This window comes from Chiloscyllium plagiosum, unplaced genomic scaffold, assembly GCF_037043375.1.
Source record: "Chiloscyllium plagiosum isolate Xiang-an unplaced genomic scaffold, Cpla_swu_hap1 HiC_scaffold_20, whole genome shotgun sequence".
Classification (NCBI taxonomy): Eukaryota; Metazoa; Chordata; class Chondrichthyes; order Orectolobiformes; family Hemiscylliidae; genus Chiloscyllium; species Chiloscyllium plagiosum.
In genome coordinates, this window is record NW_028270158.1 from 59,791,279 (window position 1) to 59,815,803 (window position 24,525).

General features: G+C 42.8%; 1 protein-coding gene across 8 annotated transcripts in view; it reads left to right on the plus strand.

The window, feature by feature from the left end:
• The window catches only part of LOC122560494 (inactive rhomboid protein 1), a 365,137-nt gene extending 341,381 nt beyond the window's left edge, over positions 1 to 23,756 (plus strand). For all 8 annotated transcript variants that reach the window (XM_043711146.2, XM_087998010.1, XM_043711147.2 and 5 more), the window contains 3 exons: positions 2,330 to 2,430; positions 13,691 to 13,844; positions 22,426 to 23,756. In XM_043711146.2, coding sequence (XP_043567081.1) covers positions 2,330 to 2,430; positions 13,691 to 13,844; positions 22,426 to 22,845 — 675 coding nt within the window. In that variant the 3' untranslated portion in view covers positions 22,846 to 23,756. The remainder of the gene's footprint in view (positions 1 to 2,329; positions 2,431 to 13,690; positions 13,845 to 22,425) is intronic.
• Positions 23,757 to 24,525: the final 769 nt, after the last annotated feature.

The window sequence follows — 24,525 nt, forward strand, 5'->3', positions numbered from 1 at the left end:
GGAGCTATGAACAGGTCGCTTTGTTCAGCAACACTCCTTAGGACCTTACCATTAAGTGTATAAGTCCTGCTAAGATTTGCTTTCCCAAAATGTAGCACCTCGCATTTATCTGAATTAAACTCCATCTGCCACTTCTCAGCCCATTGGCCCATCTGGTCAAGATCCTGTTGTAATCTGAGGTAACCCTCTTTGCTGTCCACTACACCTCCAATTTTGGTGTCACCTGCAAACTTACTAACTGTACCTCTTATGCTCGCATCCAAATCATTTATGTAAATAGTCGTTAGAGGGTAGAATCGAACCCAGTCCCTGGCGCTGTGCAACAGCAGTGCTAACCACTGAGCCATAGTGCCACCTGGTTATCTTCCCTCCGAAGGAAGATAAACGATTAAAGGATTAATGAGAGAGATTAATGAGATGAACTAGCTCCATCCTTGATAAAGGCAGAGGGCAGTTTGAGTGTGAAATTTGAGGTGATAGGACCTTAATCAGAAGGGAATGCCATGGGAATGAGCTATTTCATCCTCATCTAGTGTTGTAACATAACAGGCCAGTCTTCAATTCACACGATATTCAACACTGACTCACTGCATCAGATGCAGAAAAGACCTTGGAGGGCTGAAAGCATTCTGGCTGAGTGCTGAAGATTTGTGCTGCACTGTTCACTGCATCTCTTGAGTCAAGCTGTCTCAGTATAAGCAGAATCAGTACAAGCTGCACTCCCTCACAAACAAGTACGACCCACAACCACTGAGCTAAACTGTCCCAGTACAAGGCACATTCCCCATCCGAAACAAGCTGTCCCAGTAAAGGCCCCAGCCCTTCTCCATATCCAAACTGTCCCAGTACAAGCTGCACCCCTTCTCCATATCCAAACTGTCCCAGTACAAGCTGCACCCCTTCTCCATATCCAAACTGTCCCAGTACTAGCTGCACCCCTTCTCCATATCCAAACTGTCCCAGTACAAGCCACACCCCTTCTCCACATCCAAACTGTCCCAGTACTAGCTGCACCCCTTCTCCACATCCAAACTGTCCCAGTACAAGCTGCACCCCTTCTCCACATCCAAATTGTCCCAGTACAAGCCGCACCCCTTCTCCATATCCAAACTGTCCCAGTACAAGCCACACCCCTTCTCCACATCCAAACTGTCCCAGTACTAGCTGCACCCCTTCTCCACATCCAAACTGTCCCAGTACAAGCTGCACCCCTTCTCCACATCCAAACTGTCCCAGTACAAGCTGCACCCCTTCTCCACATCCAAACTGTCCCAGTACTAGCTGCACCCCTTCTCCACATCCAAATTGTCCCAGTACAAGCCGCACCCCTTCTCCATATCCAAATTGTCCCAGTTCAAGCTGCACCCCTTCTCCACATCCAAACTGTCCCAGTTCAAGCTGCACCCCTTCTCCACATCCAAACTGTCCCAGTATGAGCCACACCTCTTCTCCACATCCAAGTTGTCCCATTATGAGCTACAATCCAGACATCCAACTAGCAAAGACTTTGGTCGTGGCTTTTGTGGAACCAACCTAAAGCTCTGCTTCCCTTCCCTCTGGTCTGTTCGCCATCGTCTCCAAAGTGACTGCGACAAACTGTCATCGACTGTCCGAGCAGGAGGAATTTCCCAGCACCAACCTGCTCCCTGATGTGGGCGGCACGGTGGCACAGTGGTTAGCACTGCTGCCTCACAGCGCCAGAGACCCGGGTTCAATTCCCGCCTCAGGCGACTAACTGTGTGGAGTTTGCACGTTCTCCCCGTGTCTGCGTGGGTTTCCTCCGGGTGCTCCGGTTTCCTCCCACAGTCCAAAGATGTGCAGGGTCAGGTGAATTGGCCATGCTAAATTGCCCATAGTGTTAGGTAAGGGGTAAATGTAGGGGTATGGGTGGGTTTCGCTTCGGCGGGTCGGAGTGGACTTGTTGGGCCGAAGGGCCTGTTTCCACACTGTAATCTAATCTAATCTAATCTGATGCTCAGTTTGGGTTCTGCTAGGGCCTCTCAATCTTAGGCCTGGCTAAACCCTTAGACCTGCTGAACTGACTCTTCAAGCTCTATTTGAAATGAAAATGAAGGAAGCAAAGTAGTGCTAACCTTTTTAGTTTGAGGAATGGCAGATGGAAGCAGTTCTGGTCAATGATACAGGGCTGTACAAGTCAAAATGGAAGAGACGATAGTGTTACCCTCTACGTTACACAACTGCCCGGTAAGCTTTGCCCATCCTGGAATGTCCTTGTGCTTGAGTTACTTTGAAATTACGCATAACCACGTCAAATGTTGATTTGCTCTGCCAGAGTTTAGAATGTGCTGCTTTATTCTTTTGTGTCCAGGTGCACTGCATGGACGATGTGTGTGGACTGCTGCCATTCCTCAATCCGGAAATTCCTGATCAGTTTTACAGGCTCTGGCTTTCCCTCTTTCTACATGCGGGGTAAGTCTCTCTGTTCCTATGGAGTTGAGGGCCGTGCATTACTGCAGGGCTATCAGTTTGTTTATTTGTCATAATATTTGTTGCCAAGATCCTCATCGTCCAGGTGCAGATCATACAGAGTGGAGTTGTGTTTTCTTTAGAGCAGAGGAGACTGATGTGGTTGAGATGTATACAATTATGAGAGGCGTAGACATGAAGAAACTCTTTCCCCCTGGTGGAAGGGATGTGGGTTTAGGGTAAGAGGCAGAAGGTTTAGAGGGGATGAGAAAAATATCCAGAAGATGGGCATCTAGGACTCTCTGCCTGTAAGGCTGCAGAGGCAAAAACCCTCATAACATTGAAGAAGTATTTAGATGTGCATTTGAGATTATTAATATTAATTCATTCATGGGATACATGTATCACTGGCCAGCATTTATTGTCTGTCTCTTGCTGCCCTTGAGAAGATAGTGGTGAGCTGCCTTCTTGAACTGTTGCAGTCCACAATGCCCTTAGAGAGGGAATTCCAGGATTTTGACCTAGCCATAGTGAAGTAATGGTAATGCATTTCCGAGTCAGGATAGTGAGTGACTCAGAGGGAAACTTACAGGTAGTGGTATTCCCATGTATCTGCTGTCCTTGTCCTTCTAGTTGCAAGTGGCCATGGGTTTGGGAGGTGCTGTTGAAGGATCTTTAGTGAATTTCTGTAGTGTGTCATTTAGATGGTACACTCTGCTGCTACTAAGTGACAGTGATGGAGGGAGTGGATGTTTGTGGACGTTGTGCCAGTCAAATGGGTTGCTTTGCCAAGGCATACCAGGTTCTGGACCAAGTGCTGAAAATTGGCATTAGACTAGTTAGGTGTTTTGAGCAGCGCAGACACACTGAGCCACTGTGCTGTTGATCTCTCTGACTCTATGACAATAGGACAAGGCTTCTATTGTCCAAACTCAATATTGCAATGTATGGATTCTATGATTCAAAGTCAGTGGCCAGTTCACAGGCACAGAAGCATTTTGGGTGTATAACTAAAGCAGAAAAAGTCATCCTTGTATCAATGTTAGCACCATTGGCTATTGGAGTAACAACCGGGTGTTTCCTGACTCCGACTTCCACACTGAATACAGAAGGGAGATGGAGTGTGCTATGAGTTTCTTCTTAACATTTATACTCGCAACAACAACAACCTGGCACCTTCAACATCATAACGTCCTGAGCCTCTGGTTCAAAAGTAAGGGCGTGGTGCCTTGTGCTACACAGACAAGTTCATCTTTGACTTGAGTTTTCCCATAAAGGCAGCTAACTCGATCTGGAAAGATGTTACAGAGAAAGGTTGTCCCACTATTGGCATTGCTGCCAGTATGGTTGCCAAGGTAGACCAGCAGGAAGCTAGAACAACACAACAAGCCAAGCAGCATCAGCAGGTGGAGAGGTCGATGTCTCGGGTGTAACCCTTCCTCAGGATTGGGGGTGGGTGTAGAAAGAGATGCAGACAAAAGGGGGTAGGTGGAGATAAGTAGAGGGTACGACCTGGAGGTTCAGTGGGAGGAATGAATCGGACTGGTGGCAGGGAGGAGTGGGAGTGAGGGGGAAGGCCTTGGAAGGGAGGTTATTTGAAATTGGAGAACTCTCTGTTGAGAGCTCAGGGCTGTAGGCTGCCCAGGTAGAAGATGAGGTGTTGTTCCTCCAACTGGCAGTCTAGTACGCTGTGGCAATGTTGGAGGCCAAGGATGGTCCTGTCGGAAAGGGAGTGGGAAGGTGAATTAAAATGGGCGGTGACTGGGAGATCAGATCGGTTCCTGAGGGCCTGGCTGAGACACTCAGTAAAATGTTCCCTAATTCTCCCCGATGTAGAGAAGACCACACTGGGAGCATCTGATGCAGTAAACTAGGTTGGAAAAGAGGCAGTGAACCTGTCTCACCTGGCAGGACTGTTTGGGGCCCTGGATGGAGGTGAGGGGTGGTGTGCCAGCAGGTTTTGTATCTTTTCCAGTTACAGGGGAAGGTACCTGGAGTTCGAGGGAGCAGGGTTGTTGGGGTGAGTGGCACAAACCAAGGACTGTCGATGGGAATGGTCCTTGCAGAAGACAGAGAGGGGTGGGAAGGGGAAGATGTTCTTGGTGGTGGGGCCTAGTTGGATTTGGTGCAAGTTTTTAAGGATGATGCAGACACTGGTGGAGTGGTAGGTGAGGACAAGGAGTCTCTGCCTATATTGCGTTGGGGGAGGTTTTAGATAGTGGAATGGGGAACGGAGGTGGTGTGGTGGAGGGCTGTCTAGATGACAGCAGGATGAAAAGCACGTTATTCAAAGTAGGTGGGCATCTGGGGTGCCCATGAGTGGAATGTCTCCTCCTCTGAGCAGATGCAGCAGGGGTGGAAGAATAGGGAGAATGGGATGGGGTTCTTGCAGGATAGTAGATGGGAGGAGTTGTAATCAAGGTCATTATGGGAGTCTGTGGATTTGGAGTAAATGTCTGTCTGGAGACTGTCACCGGAGATGAAAATGGTGAGGTCAAGAAAGGGGAGGGAGGTGTCCGCGATGGACCAAGTGAATTTGAGGGCAGGGTGGAAGTTGTGGGTGAAGTCCAGTTCAGCATGGGTGCAGGATGCTGCACCAATGCAGTCATTGATGTAACGATGGAAATGTTGGGGTATAGTGCCTGTGTAGGTACTGAAGAGGGACTGTTCAATTTAGCTGACAAGAAGGCTGGCATAGCTGGACCCATCCAGGTTTGGAGAAATGGGAGGAATTAAAGGAAACGTTCTTGAGGGTGAGGCCAAGCAGCTGCACAAACCTAAGGTCTGTAAGTCTGGATAAAAATGGAACCTTAATCAGTATCATCGTTAAGTCCTCTTGTTACTGACTGCTGATGTAATCCTTCTATGGCCAAGTCACATGACCTTTCCACAAGGCCTGGTTATAAAGCTCCGCTGTGTAAACGTTCAGTTTAACTCCTTCTCATCACCAGCTTCCTTGCACGTGGCTGAACAGTGTCATGGATGAAATCAGCTTGCGCAGCTTATTACAAGATACACTTCTTTGTTAAATCGAGGAGCAATGTTTAATCCATCAACACTCCCGTGGATTTCTCCTTAACTGTCCAGTGCAGATCTAACTAAAGTACATCAGAATGTGTTAGTGGTGTTGTGGGCATCATTAATCATTTTTCTAAGCATTCTGTGGCCATTTTGCTCTGCTGTTCTTATGGCTAGTGTATTGTCAGAATGTATTGACCTCACTTTCTCTAATAAATCTGACTAGACATGTATTTTTTATATAAATGGAACTAATATAAATATAATTAATTCTGATTTTCCTTGTTGACTCGGAGATTGCAATAAACCCTGTCTTTCCTGTAATATTTGGAACCATTCAAAAGATGGGACTAGTTAAGCAATGGATTTGTAAAATGTTTTCTGATTGTGACAATTACAGAGCTAAGTTAGGTTAATACCACAGAACACTTTTCTATATTCCATACTCTCGGTTCAAATAGGGACAAAGATAATTCTAAGAAATTTAAATTAGAACTGAGTATATTTACTGTGGCTTTTAGACAATTAATATATCAAAGTCTAAGTTCTCACCCTAACTTTCAATAAAGGAAGTGGAAAGTTTAATGGGGATACACGCGGCAAGTACTTCACACAGAGGGTGGTGGGCGTTTGGACCGTGTTGCCAGCAGAGGTGGTAGAGGCAGATACGGTAGATTCATTTAAGATGAGTCTGGATAAAAGCATGAGTAGGTGGGGAGTAGGGGGGATACAGATGCTTAGGAATTGACCAACAGGTTTAGACAGTACATTTGGATTGGCTCAGCCTTACAGGGCCGAAGGGCCTGTTCCTGGGCTGGAAAGTTTCTTTGTTCCTTGTTCTAACATATTGAAATTTTCAGTGCACTTTTGAAAAGCCTCGTTTCCGCCACTTAAGTAATCATGAATTAAAAATATTTATCACCATAACATACATTACCTAACATAACAAACAATATGGACCAGACCAGCCCCTCTCAAACTATTTCAGAGGATAGTCTGGACCCTAGCTTTCTCTTATTTTAAACGTAAATGTGAGGTGCTGTGTTCCAAAGCAATTCGATTGAACAAACTACTGGATTTAAAGCAAAACACACTTCCTTCATCCAATATGGTTAACATACCACAAAAGAAAGGAGGATTTGGAATAACAACCCTATTGAAAAACGTGACAGAATAATTGATACAGTAACCATTACTAATTAACTGTTCCAATGTAGTTGCATCCCATAAACACACCCTTAGCAACAGAAAACAGATTCTCTCATATGCAACCCTGGTAGCAGGAAGAGAACCCCCAGCTTGTAGCTCTAACTGAGGGGGGGAAGGGGGCGGGGGGTGGAAATAACTTTCACTTCTTCAAGATCCCAGCAACAACAGTAGAAGCTAAACTAAAGATCCTAGTTTCACCATAGCAATTCAGGCTGCTTCCATTGTTCCAACTTTTTTAAAAAAAAACACCCCAAGGCCTCACAAGCTGCTTACTCTAGTGGTTCTGGCAGGATGCTCTACACCTCTGTATTAAAGCTCTCCAAAAATAAGCATGACTAAATAACCTCTTAAAGCCACACCATTAATAATTTCTCCATGTAACCTGTTCCCAATCATTGACACTTGGTGCTGAGGTTCTTTGAGTTAGTGCTGACTGAGTTCACCAGTGATTTTTAATAAAATGCTAACCGGTATCTTGTGACAATGCTGGAGATGTGGAATTGAGTGACTTGACTGTATCATGGCTATTTTGTAAGGCTTAAGTGACATTTTAGCAAGGTGCTGACTATTATAGATAGACTGGGGAGTATCCCTACTGTAGATATTATGGAAGTAATTCTTTGGATTTCCCCTTCAGAATGTGAACAAAGTAAATATTGTAAAACAAAGAAGTGCTGAGGCTGGAAATGAGAAACACAGCATCTGAGCAGAGAAAGCAGAGTTAATGATGCGAGTTCAGTGACCTTTCAGAACAGAGATATTTATTGTGGTGAGCTTAGCAAAGAAATTATTCAGTTGAGAGCAGCAAAAGATGTTGCTATATCTTTGAGAAGGCACTTGTAAGAGGGAATCATAGATTCATATAGTGCAGTAAAGGTACTTTGACCCATCAAGTCTGCACTGACATAATTCCCATTACAAGTGCAATAATCCCAATTTCCTGCACTTGTCCCATATCCTTGAATGTTATGATATTTGAAGTACTCATCCAAATTTTCTAAAGGTTGTAAGGTTTCCAGCCTCCACTACCTTCCCAGGCAGTGCATTCCCGATTCCTACCATCCTCTGAGTGAAAAAGTATTTTCCTCAAATCCCCTCTGAATTTCCTGCTCCTCACCCGAAAACTGTCCTCTTGTGATTGACCCTCGTCAACGGGGAATAGCTGCTCTCTATTCACCCTCGTCATCTCATACACCTCAATCATGTCCTCCCTAGGTCTTCTCTGCTCTAAAGAAAACAATCCATACCTACCTAGTCTCCTTATGACTCAATGTCTCCATCCCAGGCAACCTCCTGGTGATTCTCCTCTGTACCCCCTTCCAGTGCTATCACATCCTTCCTGTAGTGAGGTGACCAGGACTGCACACAGTACTCTAGCTGTAGCCTGACCAACACTCTGTACAACTCCGACATTACCTCCTTGCTCTTATACTCTGTGCCATACCCGTTGAAAGTTAGTTTTATCCTTTCAAGAACTCTCTCGGAAGTGTGGTGCCTTGGAATAAGTGCTTTAAAGTTTTCCAAAATGCTGCAGTAGTTAATTCAGCTTCTCGGGGTTTAAAAGTAGCCAGCTTCTGTAAACAGCCAGAGAAATGTGTTTCATTTGTGAACGGCCTTCCTGCAGTTTAATGTTAGTTATTAGTTGTGAAATGACAGAGGTCATGGTGTTGTTTAACGCCAACGCAAGTTATATTTTCTTCAGACTATAATGTAAATGATTATATTGCTGTAGGTCAGAGTAATGTTACATGAAGCATCTGATAATTTTATGCCTCCTTGTTACTGATTCACTGACTATTAACATTTCACTATTGAAGTAACTAATGTTAGAGAACAGAACAGAAGAAGGGGTCTGAAGAAGAGTCACTGGACTTGAAACATTGAATCTGTTAGTCTCTCTGCAGAAACTGCTGAGTTTTTCCAGCAATTTCTATTTTTGTTTCTGATATCCAGATTCCTCAATGCTTTGCTTTAGATTATCATAGCTGATCTATTTGTGTATCAAATTCCGAATTGCCATCCATCCCTGATAACCTTTGGATCCCTTGACTAACAAGAATCTATCCACTTCTGCCTTAAAAATTTCCAATGCTGCTACTTCAACCACCTCCCTGAGACAAAGTTCCAAAGTCTCACACTGTCCCAAGAGAAAAAATTTATCTTCACCTTCATGTTAAAAGAGTGGCCCTTAATTTTAAACCGTTGCCTTCTATTTCTGAACTTACCCCGCAAAGGCAATATCCTTTTCACAGTCTCCCTGTCGAAACTTTCAGGACTTTGTACACTTCAGTAAAGTCACCCTTCACTCTCTCAACTCCAGTGGAATCAAGCTCATCAAAAGGCAACCTGCTCATTCCAGACATCAATATCCTTTGTTGATCCACTTCCAACAGAATTACATCCACCTTAAATAAGGAGACCCAAACTGGACACCGTATTAGAGACAGAAATTGAATTTAATATCTTTTGTTTTAAATCTGGAATCAAGAGTCTAATGAAGACCATGAAACCATTGCCGATTGTCGGCCAAACCCATATGGTTCTCTGAAGTCTTTTAGTGACCTCTGTCATTTCACAACTAATAACTAACATTAGACTGCAGGAAGGCCATTCTTACCTGGTGTGGCTGAGATGTGACTCCAGACCCACAGCAATGTTGTTGGGCAATATGTACCCTGGCCAGCATGTCTTGTGAACACACAAAACAAAAAGGTGCTCTCACCAACGCCTTTTCTAAATGAGGGAGAGCATCTTGACTTATGTTCAGTTCCTCTCTAAACAGGATTTGGATTCTTAAAGGCTACAAAGATATAAAATGAGCAACACTGAGCACATACCATATGACACTCAACTTCAATTGACCTTAGAAAATTGAGTTGAGATGTTTAATAAGTAACAAATCTATTGCATCTTTTTCACGCCTCAATCAGACTTAAAGATACACTCACCTGGCCCAATCTTGCCATCCAGCTGTTGAAATCTTAACTTTATTTCTTTTATTTTTCTAATTAATATTAAGGAGGACCTTAATGTTATCTGTTTTATTTATTTTTCTACTTAATACTGTGAAGGTCTGTATCTTGTACCTCAGATTTATGTATCTGGTTTTCCTTTGTACCTAAGGTGACACGGTGTGTGGCGACATTAGACACTTTTTACTGTACTCCTGTACTTGAGTACACATGACAACAAAAAATCAAAATCTAAGTCTTTTTCCCTCTCTCATCATGCTCTCCCCAGCCTGTCTTGTATATAATCATGTAAATATAAATATCTCTGATTCATCTTCTCACTATGAATAAAGCACCGGTAAGTAATTCCTTCAGAGCATGTTCAGTCCTGTGTTAAAAGAGTACTGTGTGCTGAATTGGCAATGGTACCCTGGAGTGAAATAGTATTACAGTTCGGTTCTGTTTTCCCAGTGCTAAAGAAATTAAAGGATCACTCTACAAAGGAGCAAGTCAGTCTTTATTCAAACAAAAAGAAAATAGATAAACTTGAATGTGAACTGGGCCTGTGACTTTGTCAGGGAGTAAAGGGTAATATTATTATGGGGATAGCATCACTCCCATGTTGCAAGTCATCCTGACTTGCTTATCCACAGCTGTTCACCCATCACTATTGGACCAGAATCCTGCATTCCTCGCACCAGTGCCTGAGAATCACCCTCCCAAAAGCTGCATTACCCATTCATCACCATCTTAAAAACTAACTGTGCAACATTGTGGCTTGGCTGGTGTCATTGATGTCCCAAAACCACTTATTTAAAATCTGTCTTAGGAAGTCGAAGGGTGGCACAATAGCTCAGTGGTTAGCACTTCTGTCTCACAGCGCCAGGGGCCTGGGTTTGATTCCAGCCTCGGGCAAACGTCTGTGTGGAGTTTGCGTATTCTCCCGTGTCTGTGTGGGTTTCCTCCAAGTGCTCCGGTTTCCTCCCACAGTCCAAAGATGTGCAGGTTAAGTGGATTGGTCATGCTAAATTGCCCCATAGTGTCCAGGGATATGCAGGCTGAGTGAGTTAGCCATGGGAGGAATGTAAGATTACAGAGATAGGGTAGGGGAAGTGAGTCTGGGTAGGTGCCTTCTGGAGGGTTGGGTGTGCACTTGATTGGTTGAATGGTCTGTTTCTACACCTTTAGAGATTCTGTGATTCTGAGCTAACTGCACAGAGTATCCCATCACCAAGTCACTATTTACTTGTGCACAGTTTACGGACTGTGGTCAGCCAGCTCAGAGTCTCTCTCCTGAACTGAGGGGCTTCTAAATCCCCTATTTACATTAGTCAGTCAGAGTTTCCTGATTGGCCCAGGTTATGGAAAGATATCAGAGCAATAGGATGGTGGTGACAGAGATTTTAATTTTCTCAACATTGACTGGGACTCACTTAGCGTTAGAGGTAGAGATGGAGCAGAATTTGTAAGGAGCATCCAGGAAGGTTTTCTAGCGCAGTATGTACATAGTTCAACTCGGAAAGGGGCTATACTGGACCTGGTGTTAGGGAATGGGCCCAGCCAGGTGTTGAAGTTTCAGTAGGGTATTACTTTGGAAATAGTGATCACAATTTTTGTAAGTTTTAGAATACTCATGGACAAAGATAAGTGATCCTAAAGAAGGAGTGCTAAACTGGGGGAAGGCCAACAATATCAAAATTTGACAGGTGCTGGGGAATGTGGATTGGAAGCAGCTGTTTGAAAGTAAATGTACATTCGATATGTGGGAGGCTTTTAAAGAGAAGTTGATTAGAGTTCAGGAGAGACATGTTCCTGTGAAAATGAGGGATAGAAACGACTAGGTTAGGGAACAATGGATGACAGGTGAAGCTGTGATACTGGCTCAAAGGAAAAAGGAAGCAGACATAAGGTCCAGGCAACTGAAGACAGACAAGGCTTTGGAAGAATATCTGGAAAATAGGACCCATCTGAAATGAGGAATTAAAAGGGCTAAAAGGGCTCATGAGATCTCTTTAGCAAACAGGTTAAGGAAAATCCCAAAGCCTTTTATTCATATGTAAGGTGCAAGAGGGTAACTAGGGAAAGGGTTGGCCCACGCAAGGACAAAGGAGGAAAGTTATGAATGGAGTCAGAAAATGGGTGAGATTCTTAATGAGTACTTTGCATCGGTATTCACCGAGGGGAGGGACATGACAGATGTTGAGGTTAGGGATTGATGTTTGATTACTCTAGATCAAGTCGGTATAAGGAGGGAGGAAGTGTTGGGTATTCTAAAAGGCGTTAAGGTGGTCAAGTCCCCATGTCCAGATGGGATCTATCCCACGTTACTGAGGCAAGCAAGAGAGGAAATAGCTGGGCTTTAACCTTTGCAGCATCCGTGAACACAAGGGAGGTCCCAGAACACTGGAGAATTGCTAATGTTGTCCCCTTGTTTAAGAAGGGATAATCCAGGTAATTATAGACCGATAAGCCTGATGTCAGTGGAAGGGAAGCTGCTGGAGAAGATACTGATGGATACGAGCTATTCCTATTTGGAAGAAAATGGGATTATCAGTAATGGGCAACATGGTTTTTTGCAGGGAAGGTCATGTCATACCAACTTAGTAGAATTCTTTGAGGAAGTGACAAAGTTGATTGATGAGGAAAGGGCTGTAGATATCAAATACGTAGACTTCAGTAAGGCGTTTGATAAGGTTCCCCATGGTAGACTTATGGAGAAAGTGAAGTTGCATTGGGTCCAGGGTGTTCTAGCGAGATGGATAGAGAACTGGCTGGGCAGCAGGAGTAGTAGTGGAAGGGAGTTTCTTGAAAAGGAGAACTGTGACCAGTGGTCCCAGTGGTGATCCGTGCTGGGAGCACTGTTGTTTATGATATACACAAATGATTAGAGGAAGGTATAGGTGGTCTGATTAGCAAGTTTGCAGATGACACTAAGATTGGTGGAGTAGCAGGTAGTGAAGGAGACTGTCAGAGAATACAGCAGAATATAGATAGATAGATTGGAGACTTGGGCGGAGAAATGGCAGATGGAGTTCAATCCAGGCAAATGTGAGGTGATACACTTTGGAAGATCCAATTCAAGAGCAAACTACACAGTAAATGGAAAAGCCCTGGAGAAATTGATGTACAGAGAGATCTGAGTGTTCAGGTCCATTGTTCCCTGAAGGTGTCAATAGAGTGGTCGTGAAGGCATATGACATGCTTTCCTTCATCAAATGGGGTCTTAAGTACAAGAGTTGGCAGGCCATGTTACAGTTGTATAGGACTTTGGTTCGGTCACATTTGGAATACTGCGTACAGATCTGGTCACCACACTACCAAAAGGGTGTGGTTGCTTTGGAGAGGGTTCAGAGGAGGTTCACTAGGATGTTGTCTGGTATAGAGGACATTAGCTATGAAGAGAGGTTGATTAGATTAGGATTATTTTCATTAGAAAATGGAGGTTACGGGGACCTGATTGAGATCTACAAATCGTGAGAGGTATGGACAGGGTGGATAGCAAGAAGCCTTTTCCCAGAGTCGGAGGCTCAATTACTAGGGGTCACGAGTTAAAGGTGAGAGGGGTAAAGTTTAATGGAGAGTTCTTTATGCAGAGGGTGGTGGGTGTTTGGAATGGATTGCCAGTGGAGATGGTAGAGGTCGGGCATGATAGCATCATTTAAGATGTACCTGGACAGATACATGGATGGGCAGGGAGCAAAGAGATGCAGATCCTTAGAAAATAGGCGACATGTTTAGATAGAGGATCCAGCATAGGCTTGGAGGACTGAAGGGCCAGTTCCTATGCTGTAATTTTCTTTGACGACAAGATCCTTGATTAGGAAATTTAACAAAGAGATCCACCTCATTCCAATCACTACAAATTGCAAGTAACAATTGTGAACAGGAAATGTGTCAGCAAGATATCACAGTCACTTGTATTATATTGTGCCTTTAATGTAAAATCACACGAGCAATGCAACTGTTCTATATTAAACATCATGAAATTATTGCAGTTTTCAGTGGCAAGATTAATGTCTCCAACCTATCCTCCAAAACTTTGAGGTTTAAATTTGATTTTTTTCCTTATATTATTTATCTCACAGGATTCTTCACTGTATAGTGTCCATCTGCTTCCAAATGACAATCCTTAGGGACCTTGAAAAACTAGCAGGCTGGCTTCGGATTTCAATCATTTACATTCTGAGTGGAATCACCGGAAATCTGGCTAGTGCCATATTCTTGCCCTATCGGGCAGAGGTAGGTAAATCATCAGGTATACGTGTCAATGTAAAGTGCAGTTTCTCTCGCTCAATAAATAATTTGGTAAGAAGCAACACTGTTTTTAAAAATAGCTGTTGGACCAGTTTACATCGTGACACTTAAACCTTTCTTGAGATTTTTTTAGGGTGGCATGGTGGCTCAGTGGTCACAGTGCCAGGGACCCAGGTTCGATTCCCACCTCGGGTGACTGTCTGTGTGGAGCTTGCATATTCTCCCCGTGTCTGCGTGGGTTTCCTCTGGGTACTCCGGTTTCCTCCCACAATCCAAAGACATGCAACTCAGGTGAATTGGCGGTGCTAAATTACCCATAGTGTTAGGTGCATTAGTCCATGGTACGTATAGTGAAGGGGAATGGGTCTGGTTGGGTTACTCTTCGGAGTGTCAGTGTGGATTTCTTGGGCCAAAGGGCCTGTTTCCATACTTAGTGATTCTAATCTAATGCAAACAATTTTCTGTTTTAATATTTTCAGTAAAAGGAAATCACTTATTTCTTTTTAAAGCCTAAGCATGCAGCCACTGAATCAATTAAATTCTATTTTACAAGACCAAAGAAAAAAAAGACCAAATTATAAATATCAAAGGAGAAATGCAGAGTCACCATTGTACTCAGCTGTGTCTTCTCTCAACAATAATTTCACCGCCTCTTGAATATGCCCTTCAGGGTTCTAAATAAACATTTCTGTTCTGGAAGTTACAGATTAAATCTTTACACCTGAGATAACATGTTCTTAACTTTTCTGAACTGAACTTTTGCTCTGTGGGAACCATATTTCTTTTTGGGTTGGCATAGCCAAGATTGACTGAATGGCCCCCTTCTATGCTGTCTCATTGCTATGGTTCTGGTATGTCCAACTCCAGCCAGAATTTCCATGAACTGAAACCAAAAGCTTTTCAAGATATAGGTATTCTTTTAGCAGCAAAATATCAATTCCTCATCCCCCTAACTGAAACCAAGGGCTTTTGCCCGAAACGTCGATTTCGAAGCTCCTTGGATGCTGCCTGAACTGCTGTGTTCTTCCAGCACCACTAATCCAGAATCCAATGCTCTACAGTGTCTTCTTATCTACTTGTTTAACTCTCCCAATGGACACATTCCTATTAGCTCTCCTTGGACTCCCTCTTTCACACTGGGTTTAAAGAAATGAAGTACAGATAAGTTAACCATTAAACTCCCTAATACACACAAGCCAAACCCCACGTGCCACTAGTTCAGAATCCAAATTCTGAAATAAATGTTATTAAAATATGTACAAATCAGGTCCCTTACACAGCTCACAAAACTGCAATTCTTGTCTGCAGAGAAACAGTCAAGGGAAGGCATGACTGACATGTTACAACTCCAAGGAACTCATAAAGTAGATCCAACCAAATTACTTGACTCAAACTAAGTACTGATCTATGGGGTGTGAGTTCAGAATTTACAAGCCTCGAGCAAGACTTCAAATTAGATGCTAATTTGGAGTAGATTATAAATGAACCAGTTAAGTCTGGCAATAAACCATTTTTTAAAAGATCAGAATGAAAGTAGCAATGAGTGTCAGGTTCTGGATTGAGGAGGGATGGAGCTAACTAAATACCTTTTCTACATGTAGCTATCCAACTATTAAGAACTCCATCTTAAAAAAGAAAATAATGCTTTGACACAAACACTCTTGCTGCTTACTTTTGCCTGATTTGAATTGGTATTTTCCATTGAAATTACGGAATAGGATTTTTTTTAAAAGCTGTAATTTTGTGCAGAATTCTTTTAATTAGAATGGCATTGCTTTTTGAATCATGAAAGGTTTAAATTTTTTGTTGCTTTCATGAACAAGAGCTAATTACAGGTGCTAATGAAATAAATGTCGCCAACGCACTGCATTTTTGTTTAAGTGCGAGCAATATGAACAATTTCACCATACCCCTGCAATTTGACAAATATCACTTCCTAATTAAGTCCATTAAAATTTTCATAATGACTGTTAGATTGTGCCTCTCACACCCAGTTTGCATTGAAGGTCATTGAGGTTAAATGCAATTAGATTGGTCACTCTATAATGTGATTGCCCTCAGGTCAGTTAATGTTTTACTGAATGTTTCACATTACTTGGTTTACACTCAACACAAAAGGTTTGTTGGCCAGAAAATATCCATAATGTTCAGTCATCGCTGGTTATAATTGGGGAGGGGGGGGGAGGGTGATTTATTTTTTCCCCTTTAATAGGCAGCAACATAATGAGCCATTACTGTAATGTTTACAATTTGAACTGCCTCTTTCAAAACTGGTAAACAACCATCCACTCAGGGACTGTGGGTCACCTGTGAATTGAGGATCCTTTAAATCTGAAACAATCTAACCTACGTTAATGGAATAGACGTTTCCTCCCCCTATAGTTGCAAAGTTTAAGTAACTTTTATCAATCTAAACTCCCATTTCTAATGGCCATGAGGCCATTAGTGTTAATATGCACTAATACCTCAAGCTCTCAATAAGATTTCCAGCCCGTTGTTTTGGAGGTGGTGTTTTACATTTTGGTGTTGAGGTTCTTGAGGAATGGTTTTTCTTTTCAGTCATAAACCTGAAAAATTCAGACACATAACGGAACGGGCCTACAAGACACTGGCTGTGCACTGTACCAAGCTGCTATCAAATGAAATGAAGATAATTGTACTGTGTAGGTGACAGAACAACAGTCCTTCATATTGGTGGTCACGTGACCGAGTCAAGGGGAGCCCTGAAAACAATCGCAGCCATTTCTGAGAAATACAAATGCCAGAATTACTGTAGAAACCGGCTATTTGGTCCTTAATTGGGGGGCCCTTAATTCCTGAAGAAGGGCTCGTGCCCGAAACGTCGATTCTCCTGCTCCTTGGATGCTGCCTGACCTGCTGCGCTTTTCCAGCAACACATTTTCAGCTCTGATCTCTAGCATCTGCAGTCCTCACTTTCTCCTATTTGGCCCTTAAGCCTGATTCACCATCGACTTACAACATAGCTGATCTGATTGTAGCCATTTTTCTGTGTACTCCTAACAGCTTTTGTGTGTGTTGACTCTACCTTAAAAACATTCAACAATCCCATCTCCTTTGCTGTCCAGGGAAAAGAATTCCAAATACTGATGACCCTCTGAGAGGAGAAAAAAAATGTTCTTTGTCTTCCTCAAAAAAAAAGCCCATTATTCTTAATCTGTGTCCCTAGTTTTAGGCAAACTCCAAAGAGTTGAAAAGCTTCCTGGACTTGATCGGGTCCTTGTCTGACCTGTCAGAACTCGGCAAATGTATGAGTACTGACTAAAGATGATGTTGACTACTGATGATCAGAATCATAGACAAGAAATTCCAACAAATTCAAAGCCATAGTACACAGGTGAAACTCTTAGAGTCACAGAGCATGAAAACAGACCCCACCGCACAACCAGTCCATGCCAAACATAATCCCAAACTAACTAGTCCCACCTGCCTGCTCCTGGCCCCTTCAAACCCTTCCTATTCAAGTACTTACCGAAATGGCTTTTAAATGTCGTAATTGGGCTCAAATCCACCTCTTCCTCGGGAAGTTCATTCCACACACAAACCACACTGTTGGAAAAAAAAAGATGTGCCCCTCATGTCATTTTTAAATCTGCCTTCTCTCACCTTAAAAATGTGCCCTCTAGTCTTGAAATCCCTCATCCCAGGGAATAAACAACTGCCATTAATTCTATCTATATCCCTCATGATTTATAAACTTCTGTAAGGTCACCTTTCAAATGTCTACATTCCAGTGGAAAAGGTCCCAGCCTATCCAGCGTTTCTTTATAACTCAGATCCTCTAGTTCTGGGAATATTCTGGTAAATCCTTTGTGAACACACTCCATCTTAATAATATCCTTCCAATAACTAGGTGACCAGAACTGGACACAGTACTCCAGCAGAGGTCTCACCTGGACAACCTCCCATCAGTTTTTGGATTAGAGTGGTGCTGGAAAAGCACAGCAGGTCAGGCAGCATCTGAGGAGCAGGAAAATCGGCATTTCGGGCAAAAGCCCTTCATCAGGAATGGAGGCAGGGAGCTTCCAGGGTGGAGAGATGGATGGATGTCTACCTTGAAGAAGTTCTTCTCCTCTCTCCACAAGAGTCTCAGTAAGTCTCTCTCTCACTGCAACCCTCAGGTCTGCCTGACCTGCTGTGCTTTTCCAGCACCACTCTAATCTAAACTTTGGTTTCCAGCATCTGCAATCCTCACTTTCGCCTCCTATATTCCGTCATACTACTGAAAGAAACCTATCACTCTGTGAATAGATGCTTCTACAAACCAGTAAGAAGTCTCCCTGGTATTACTGAAAAGCAATAACATTCACATCAGAGGCTCTAATCCAGACGGAAAGTCCGCGTTTGGAACTTGTGCATGGGTGTGCGAACTTTCTTACACTTCTATGTTGGAGAAAATTGATGCTGGAATGTACAAGCAAATTGTGTAAAGCACCTGAAAGACTGCAAGTTTCCTTGAACACTTCATACCGTTTCACTCTAAAAGACAAGCCAGGCAGAGAAAGGGTGCTGGCGGATGCCTCTGATCTGTTATCACTGCAGGTGAACCATAATATAGAGGATCTATTCAATATCATGTGACCACTGCCAACGCATCAGATTAGACAGACAACCAGCAAAGATGGAGTTACAGATGCTTTTTTAGCAATTGATCCTGGGATGACCTGATGAGATACCACAGACACAGACTCAGCCAGCAATGCTACTTTGTCAGACCAAGTTATTCTGTCAGAACCCTTGACATCGAGGCTGCATTTGACGAGTGTGGCATTCAGGAGCCCTAGCAAAACTGGAATCAACGGATATTGGGCCAACTCTCCGGTGGTTGGAGTCATACCTGGCGCAAAGGAAGGTGGTCTTGGTTGTTGGAGGTCAGTCATCTCAGCTCCAGGACATCTCTGCAGGAGTTCCTCAGGGTAGTGTCCTAGGCCCAACCATCTTCAACTGGCTTCATCAATGACCTTCCTTCCATCATAAGGCCAAAGGTGGGGATATTCACCAATGATTGCACAATGTTCAGTACCATTCACAACTCCTCAGATACTGAAGCAGTCCTGTCCAAGTTTAAATGCACCAAGATCTGGACAATATCCAGGGTTGGCCTGACAAGTGGCAAGTAACATTCGCACCACACAAATGCCAGGCTATGACCATCGCCAATAAGAAGAGACAATCTACCACCACCCCTTGGCCTTCAACGGTGTTACCATCACTGAATCCCCTGTTATCAACATCCCAGGGTTATCATTGACCAGAAACTCAACTGGACTCAACACATAAACGCAGTGGTTACAAGAGCCGGTCAGAGGCTGGGAATACTGCAGTGAGTAACTCACCTCACTCCTCAAAGCCGGTCCACCATCTACAAGGCACAAGTTAGAAGTGTGATGAGGTATTCCCCACTTGCCTGGATGGGTGCAGCCCCAACGACATTCAAGAAGCTTGACACCATGCAAGACAAAGTAGCCACAAGCATCCATTCCCTCCACCACCGACTCTCAGTAGCAGCAGGGTGTACTGTCTACAAGATGCACTGCAGAAACTCACCAAAGATCCTCAGACAGCACCTTCCAAACTCAGAACCACTTCCATCCAGAAGGACACGGGCAGCAAATATGTGGGGACACCATCATCTTCAAGTTCTCCTCCTAGCCACTCACCTCTGACTTGGAAATATAGCACCGTTCCTTCACTGTTGCTGGGTCAAAATCCTGGAATTCCCTCCCTAAGTGCATTGTGGGTCAACCTGCAGCAGGTGGACTGCAGCAATTCAAAAAGGCAGCTCACCCCCACCTTCTCAAGGACAACTAGGGACGGGCAATAAATGCTGGGCCCAGCCGGTGATCCCCTCATCCCACAGAATTAATTTTTTTTTAAATGGCATTCTACCAGCTAAATCAAGAAATACCACCCCCAGTGCACTGTTTAAAATGATCCCTTCAGAGTGTGCCTGAGTGCCTCATAGAATTGGAGAAGTGTTAGCCCAGAACCAGATCAATTCTGTACAGTGTAGATTTATAGAAAGACTTCAAACGAAAGGTGTCTATTTGCAGTGTGTGCCAGAAATACAAATAACCCAGTAGAAAGAGGAAACAATGCTGCAGGATGCTGTCGGAGCTCGTTTCTTCACAACACTATCAAGAATGGTTATCTCGGTTACAACTGTTGCGAAAAATTGCCCTTTCATCTGAAACATTTGTCAACTGTCATAATCATCTCAGCATCAAGTTCTGACTTGACTGAACTTGATGTTTACTCTGTTTCTCATCCCTTAAATGCAGCACCGATATGTTGAGTTTCTACAGTTTCAGTTTTTGTTTCAGATTTCCAGCACCTGCAGTTCTTTTTGTGTGTGTGTGTATATATATACTTGTCTCTGAGTAAGGGATTCTTGAAAGAACATATGACAACAGAACCCAGTTCATCTTAAGAATGTAAGAAGTTCATTGAAGAGTCTGACATAATCACCTTGTTACCACTTTTCCTTGGGGGACATTGGTTTACAGAAAGACATGACCAGATGGTTGATAGAACCGTCCTGAAATGCTGGGAGGCAAAACAAGACCGAACTTTGTCTTATTGTCTCTCTGATCCCCACACCTCTTGATATAGATAGTGAATCGCCTGCAGGGTACTTAAATGGAAGAAAGTGTCTGGCAACTCTGTTATACAATACCCTACTCCCAGGTGACTAGGTGGAACCAAGACTACAGCTCTATAATACACTGGTATGAAGAGGGAAGTATTACAACTGGCATGGCATGTTTCTGCCTGAGCTGTTCAAAAAGTAAATATCTAAGTATCTACTGAGACAGAATCCAATCATGGTGGAGCTGAGACTCCAAGGTTATACATTGAGACTGAAGCTGGGAAGCAAATGAGATAGACTCTGATTCATTATTCTATGTTCAACTTATGCCTGAGCTGGTAAAGTATAAAATATCCCAGAACATCACTAAGTAGCGAGATAATCTCAACATCACCAACAAGGTGGTGAAATATTAACTACATCACCAGCAAGAGAGACAACATTAGCATCAGGGACAATTTCTGAGAATTTCGCTAAGAGCGATGAGCATCAAATCTACAAGATGAAGACAAAATATCCTGCTGCTACTTTTTGTTGCCCACACAGTAGTTCTGCCCACCAGGTTAGGAGTCAAACAGTTTTAGAAATTACAGAGTGTTGTTCAGCCTGATCTGTCTAGTAACATCCTCAAGTAATGTGCATGAAGTGAGTGCGCTAAGGTGAAGTAGAAGACCTATTATTCTCTGCCTGTTGCAAAAAGAGTGGATTAGGTTACTTGTATTATATAGCTGGGATTTTGTCCACTTGATCACAGTTATATACAACATCGAAAGCCATGTTACTAGCTGTAGCTTTTGTATCACCTTCCTTCAGTTGTTTTCATTTCAGCAAGAGCCGCCCTCTTTTGAGAATGGGGCTCAGCAGGCTCGTCAGCAACAGAAAAGAGAAAAGACAGAATTCCTCAAGAATGTAGCCTTCACAGAAATGAGGAGGGATGGAAGTTAAGATCTCAAACAAAATCCCCGGCGTTTTCTTTTGATGCTGCACGAGGGGACAGTTGAAGACCAAAATAAGAGCAAATTGTAAACTATGTTTGAATTACTTGTTCTTAATAAGAGACAGGGCAGCACAGTGGCACAGTGGTTAGCACTGCTGCCTCACAGCGCCAGGGACCTGGGTTCACTTCCCACCTCGGGCAATATTCTGTGTGGAGTTTGCACATTCTCCCTGTGTCTGCGTGGGTTTCCTCCGGGTGCTCCAGTTTTCTCCCACAGGCCAAAGATGTGCAGATTAGGTGAATTGGCCATGCAAAGTTGCCTGTCGTGTTAGGTGAAAGGGTAAATGTAGGGGAATGGGTCTGGGTGGGTTGCTCTTCGGAGGGTCAGTGTGGACTTGTTGGGCCGAAGGACCTGTTTCCACACTGTAAATAATCTAATCTAATCAGAGTGTGAGATAGTAATTAGTCGTCAGTATAGCAACTTCAGTGTGCAAAGGTGAACAATGTGACAGATCTTCCCAACGCTTGACCTTTATCTCCAGAATGGCAAGGGCAGCAGATGTTTGGGAACACCATCACGTCTATCCTGACTTGAAATGGCATCACTGCTCCTTATTTATCACTCAGTTAAAAGCCTGTAATTTCCTTTTGTTTCCTTTCAGTGTCCCTACGTCCCAGGAACTGCAGATGGTAGCTCACCATCTTCAAGGGGATGGGCAAGAAATGCTAACCTAGCCATTGATAGCCACATCCTATGAACAAACATCACTGTCAATTGCATTTATAGAAAATAATTGTAGCTTATATCTGCATTAAAATCTGCTTTAGTTTTAAATGTATTTTTACCCGAAATCTTTGTCTCTATTTGATAAGGCGGTAATAAATGGTGCATTAGCAAATGGTAAATGTAGCATGGTGAGGCGGCATTTGTACTGAGGGCACAAACTGTGTTACTGGTTTAGAAAGATTCACGTTCTGCGGAATGGCAAATTAATTATCTTCTATTTCTCTGTCTTTTTAAGGTGGGACCAGCAGGCTCTCAGTTTGGAATTCTCGCCTGTCTCTTTGTGGAGCTCTTTCAGAGTTGGCAGATTCTAGCCAGGCCTTGGAGGGCTTTTATGAAATTGGTGGCCCTCGTCCTCTTCCTGTTTGCCTTTGGCCTGCTCCCATGGATCGACAATTTTGCTCATATCTCCGGCTTCGTCAGTGGGTTCTTCCTGTCCTTTGCATTCCTCCCATACATCAGCTTCGGGAGATTTGACTTGTACCGCAAGCGATGCCAGATTATGATCTTCCTTATCACCTTTGTCGGACTTTTTGCAGGGCTGGTAGTTCTGTTCTATGTCTACCCAATAACTTGTGAATGGTGTGAATACCTGACTTGTATTCCCTTCACTGATAAATTCTGTGAAAAATATGACCTCAACGCACATCTACATTAAATGGGCTATGCAGACCGAAAGAGACATCAAGCAATGTTACCTACTTGGTTGTCAGTATTTACATCATGGGGACACTGAGAAGAATTTACTTGACCAAAATGTTGGTGATATACAAGTTATCATTCAGATCCTTGGCTGATACGTTTTTAATTCAGAAATAACAATTAGCACTTGATGCCCCCATGCGCATCTCTGCGGACTGCGGACACCATCTCTAAATTTGACCGACGTGCCTTCCCCCATTATTTTTGAACCAACATTTTGTGCTGCCAATTTTGTATTACACTAGTTTTAGCACTAAATCAAAACTTGTATTGTTTACTGCTGCTAAAGTGGTGATAAATTCCAGGTAGTGTTTTAGCTACCACTTGACTGGACTGCAGCTTTGCAGAATACATGACAGAAGCCTTACTGTGTCTTGAGTTTAAATTTTTGATGTTGTCACTGTTCTTCCCCTTCAGCTGTTTTTTTTTATATAAATCGTATAGTCACGACTGATAAGACCCCATGGAATAGAAGTTTGCCTTGAGATTTATGTTTATAACTGTGACGATGATATTTCAGGAAAGTCTGTTTTGTCACCGTACATGCACTCTGAAGTTTTTTTGATTTTGGAATTTTTTTTGTACTATCATTGTTTCACTGGGTTCAGGTAGATATATAATGGGCATGGAACTATAAACATAGATGGATCTGGATCCAATTAACACTCATGTCCAATAGCAGAGCAACGAAACTAAAGATTAAGGTCCTGCTCAAGACAGGTTTTTATTATTATTTTCCAATTCATTGCATGATGTATTTTGAGGGAATACATTTTCAGAAAGCAACAGAACTGGATCTGTGATTGAAGTTGGCAATTTATAAACACTAACATTGTTTCTGACAACAATAAAGGTTCATTGGCTGTATTATTTGGTGGGTTATTGTCACAAACATTGTGAAGCAGATTTTTGTTTAAAAAGTATGCAACATTTTCTCATGCAATCAGTAAGTTTATATCCTAATAATCTTGAAGTAAGGAAATCTGCTGAAGGCCAGTACACTTATTAAATGTGCAACCTAGGGAACAACTGAAGAGCTTGCATTGAGTTTGCAATGTTTCAAAAATGTGTGTTAATGTAGACCTAAGATGAAGGTTTCTATCTTTGATATAATTTTTATCTGATAGCAAGCATTGTCTGCCTCAATGAAATTAACGTAGGTCCAGCTATTTCCTTTTATAATTAAAAACAATCCTTGACTCTAGATATTCTAAGTCTATAAACTAGAATATGCTGTTAATAATAAAACTTTTAATTACTTACAGATAATGTTTAATAAACCTCAGCTCCTCCTGGGGTCTGCACTGTCTCCTTCACCTGCAAAGGTGCATTGACAAGGCACCACCAATAGGTAAATTAGACAATCTAAAACTCAAGTATGTGTTCAGGTGGCTGGATATGACACAAATCACTAGATGCTTATTATTTATTATTTTACTTATGTGTAATTTGTTCTTACAAGTTAAGAACATGGAGGCATTGTCTTGAGATCCAGAAACTACTGTCCAGATTTGATTAATCTGTAGGCGCTCAGTTGTCAGTTATGATGCATATATAGAGAAGTAACTGACATCATATTTTAATGATTCTGTGTACTTCTAGTGGTCTGTACATCTCTCTGAATTTTAACTTATTT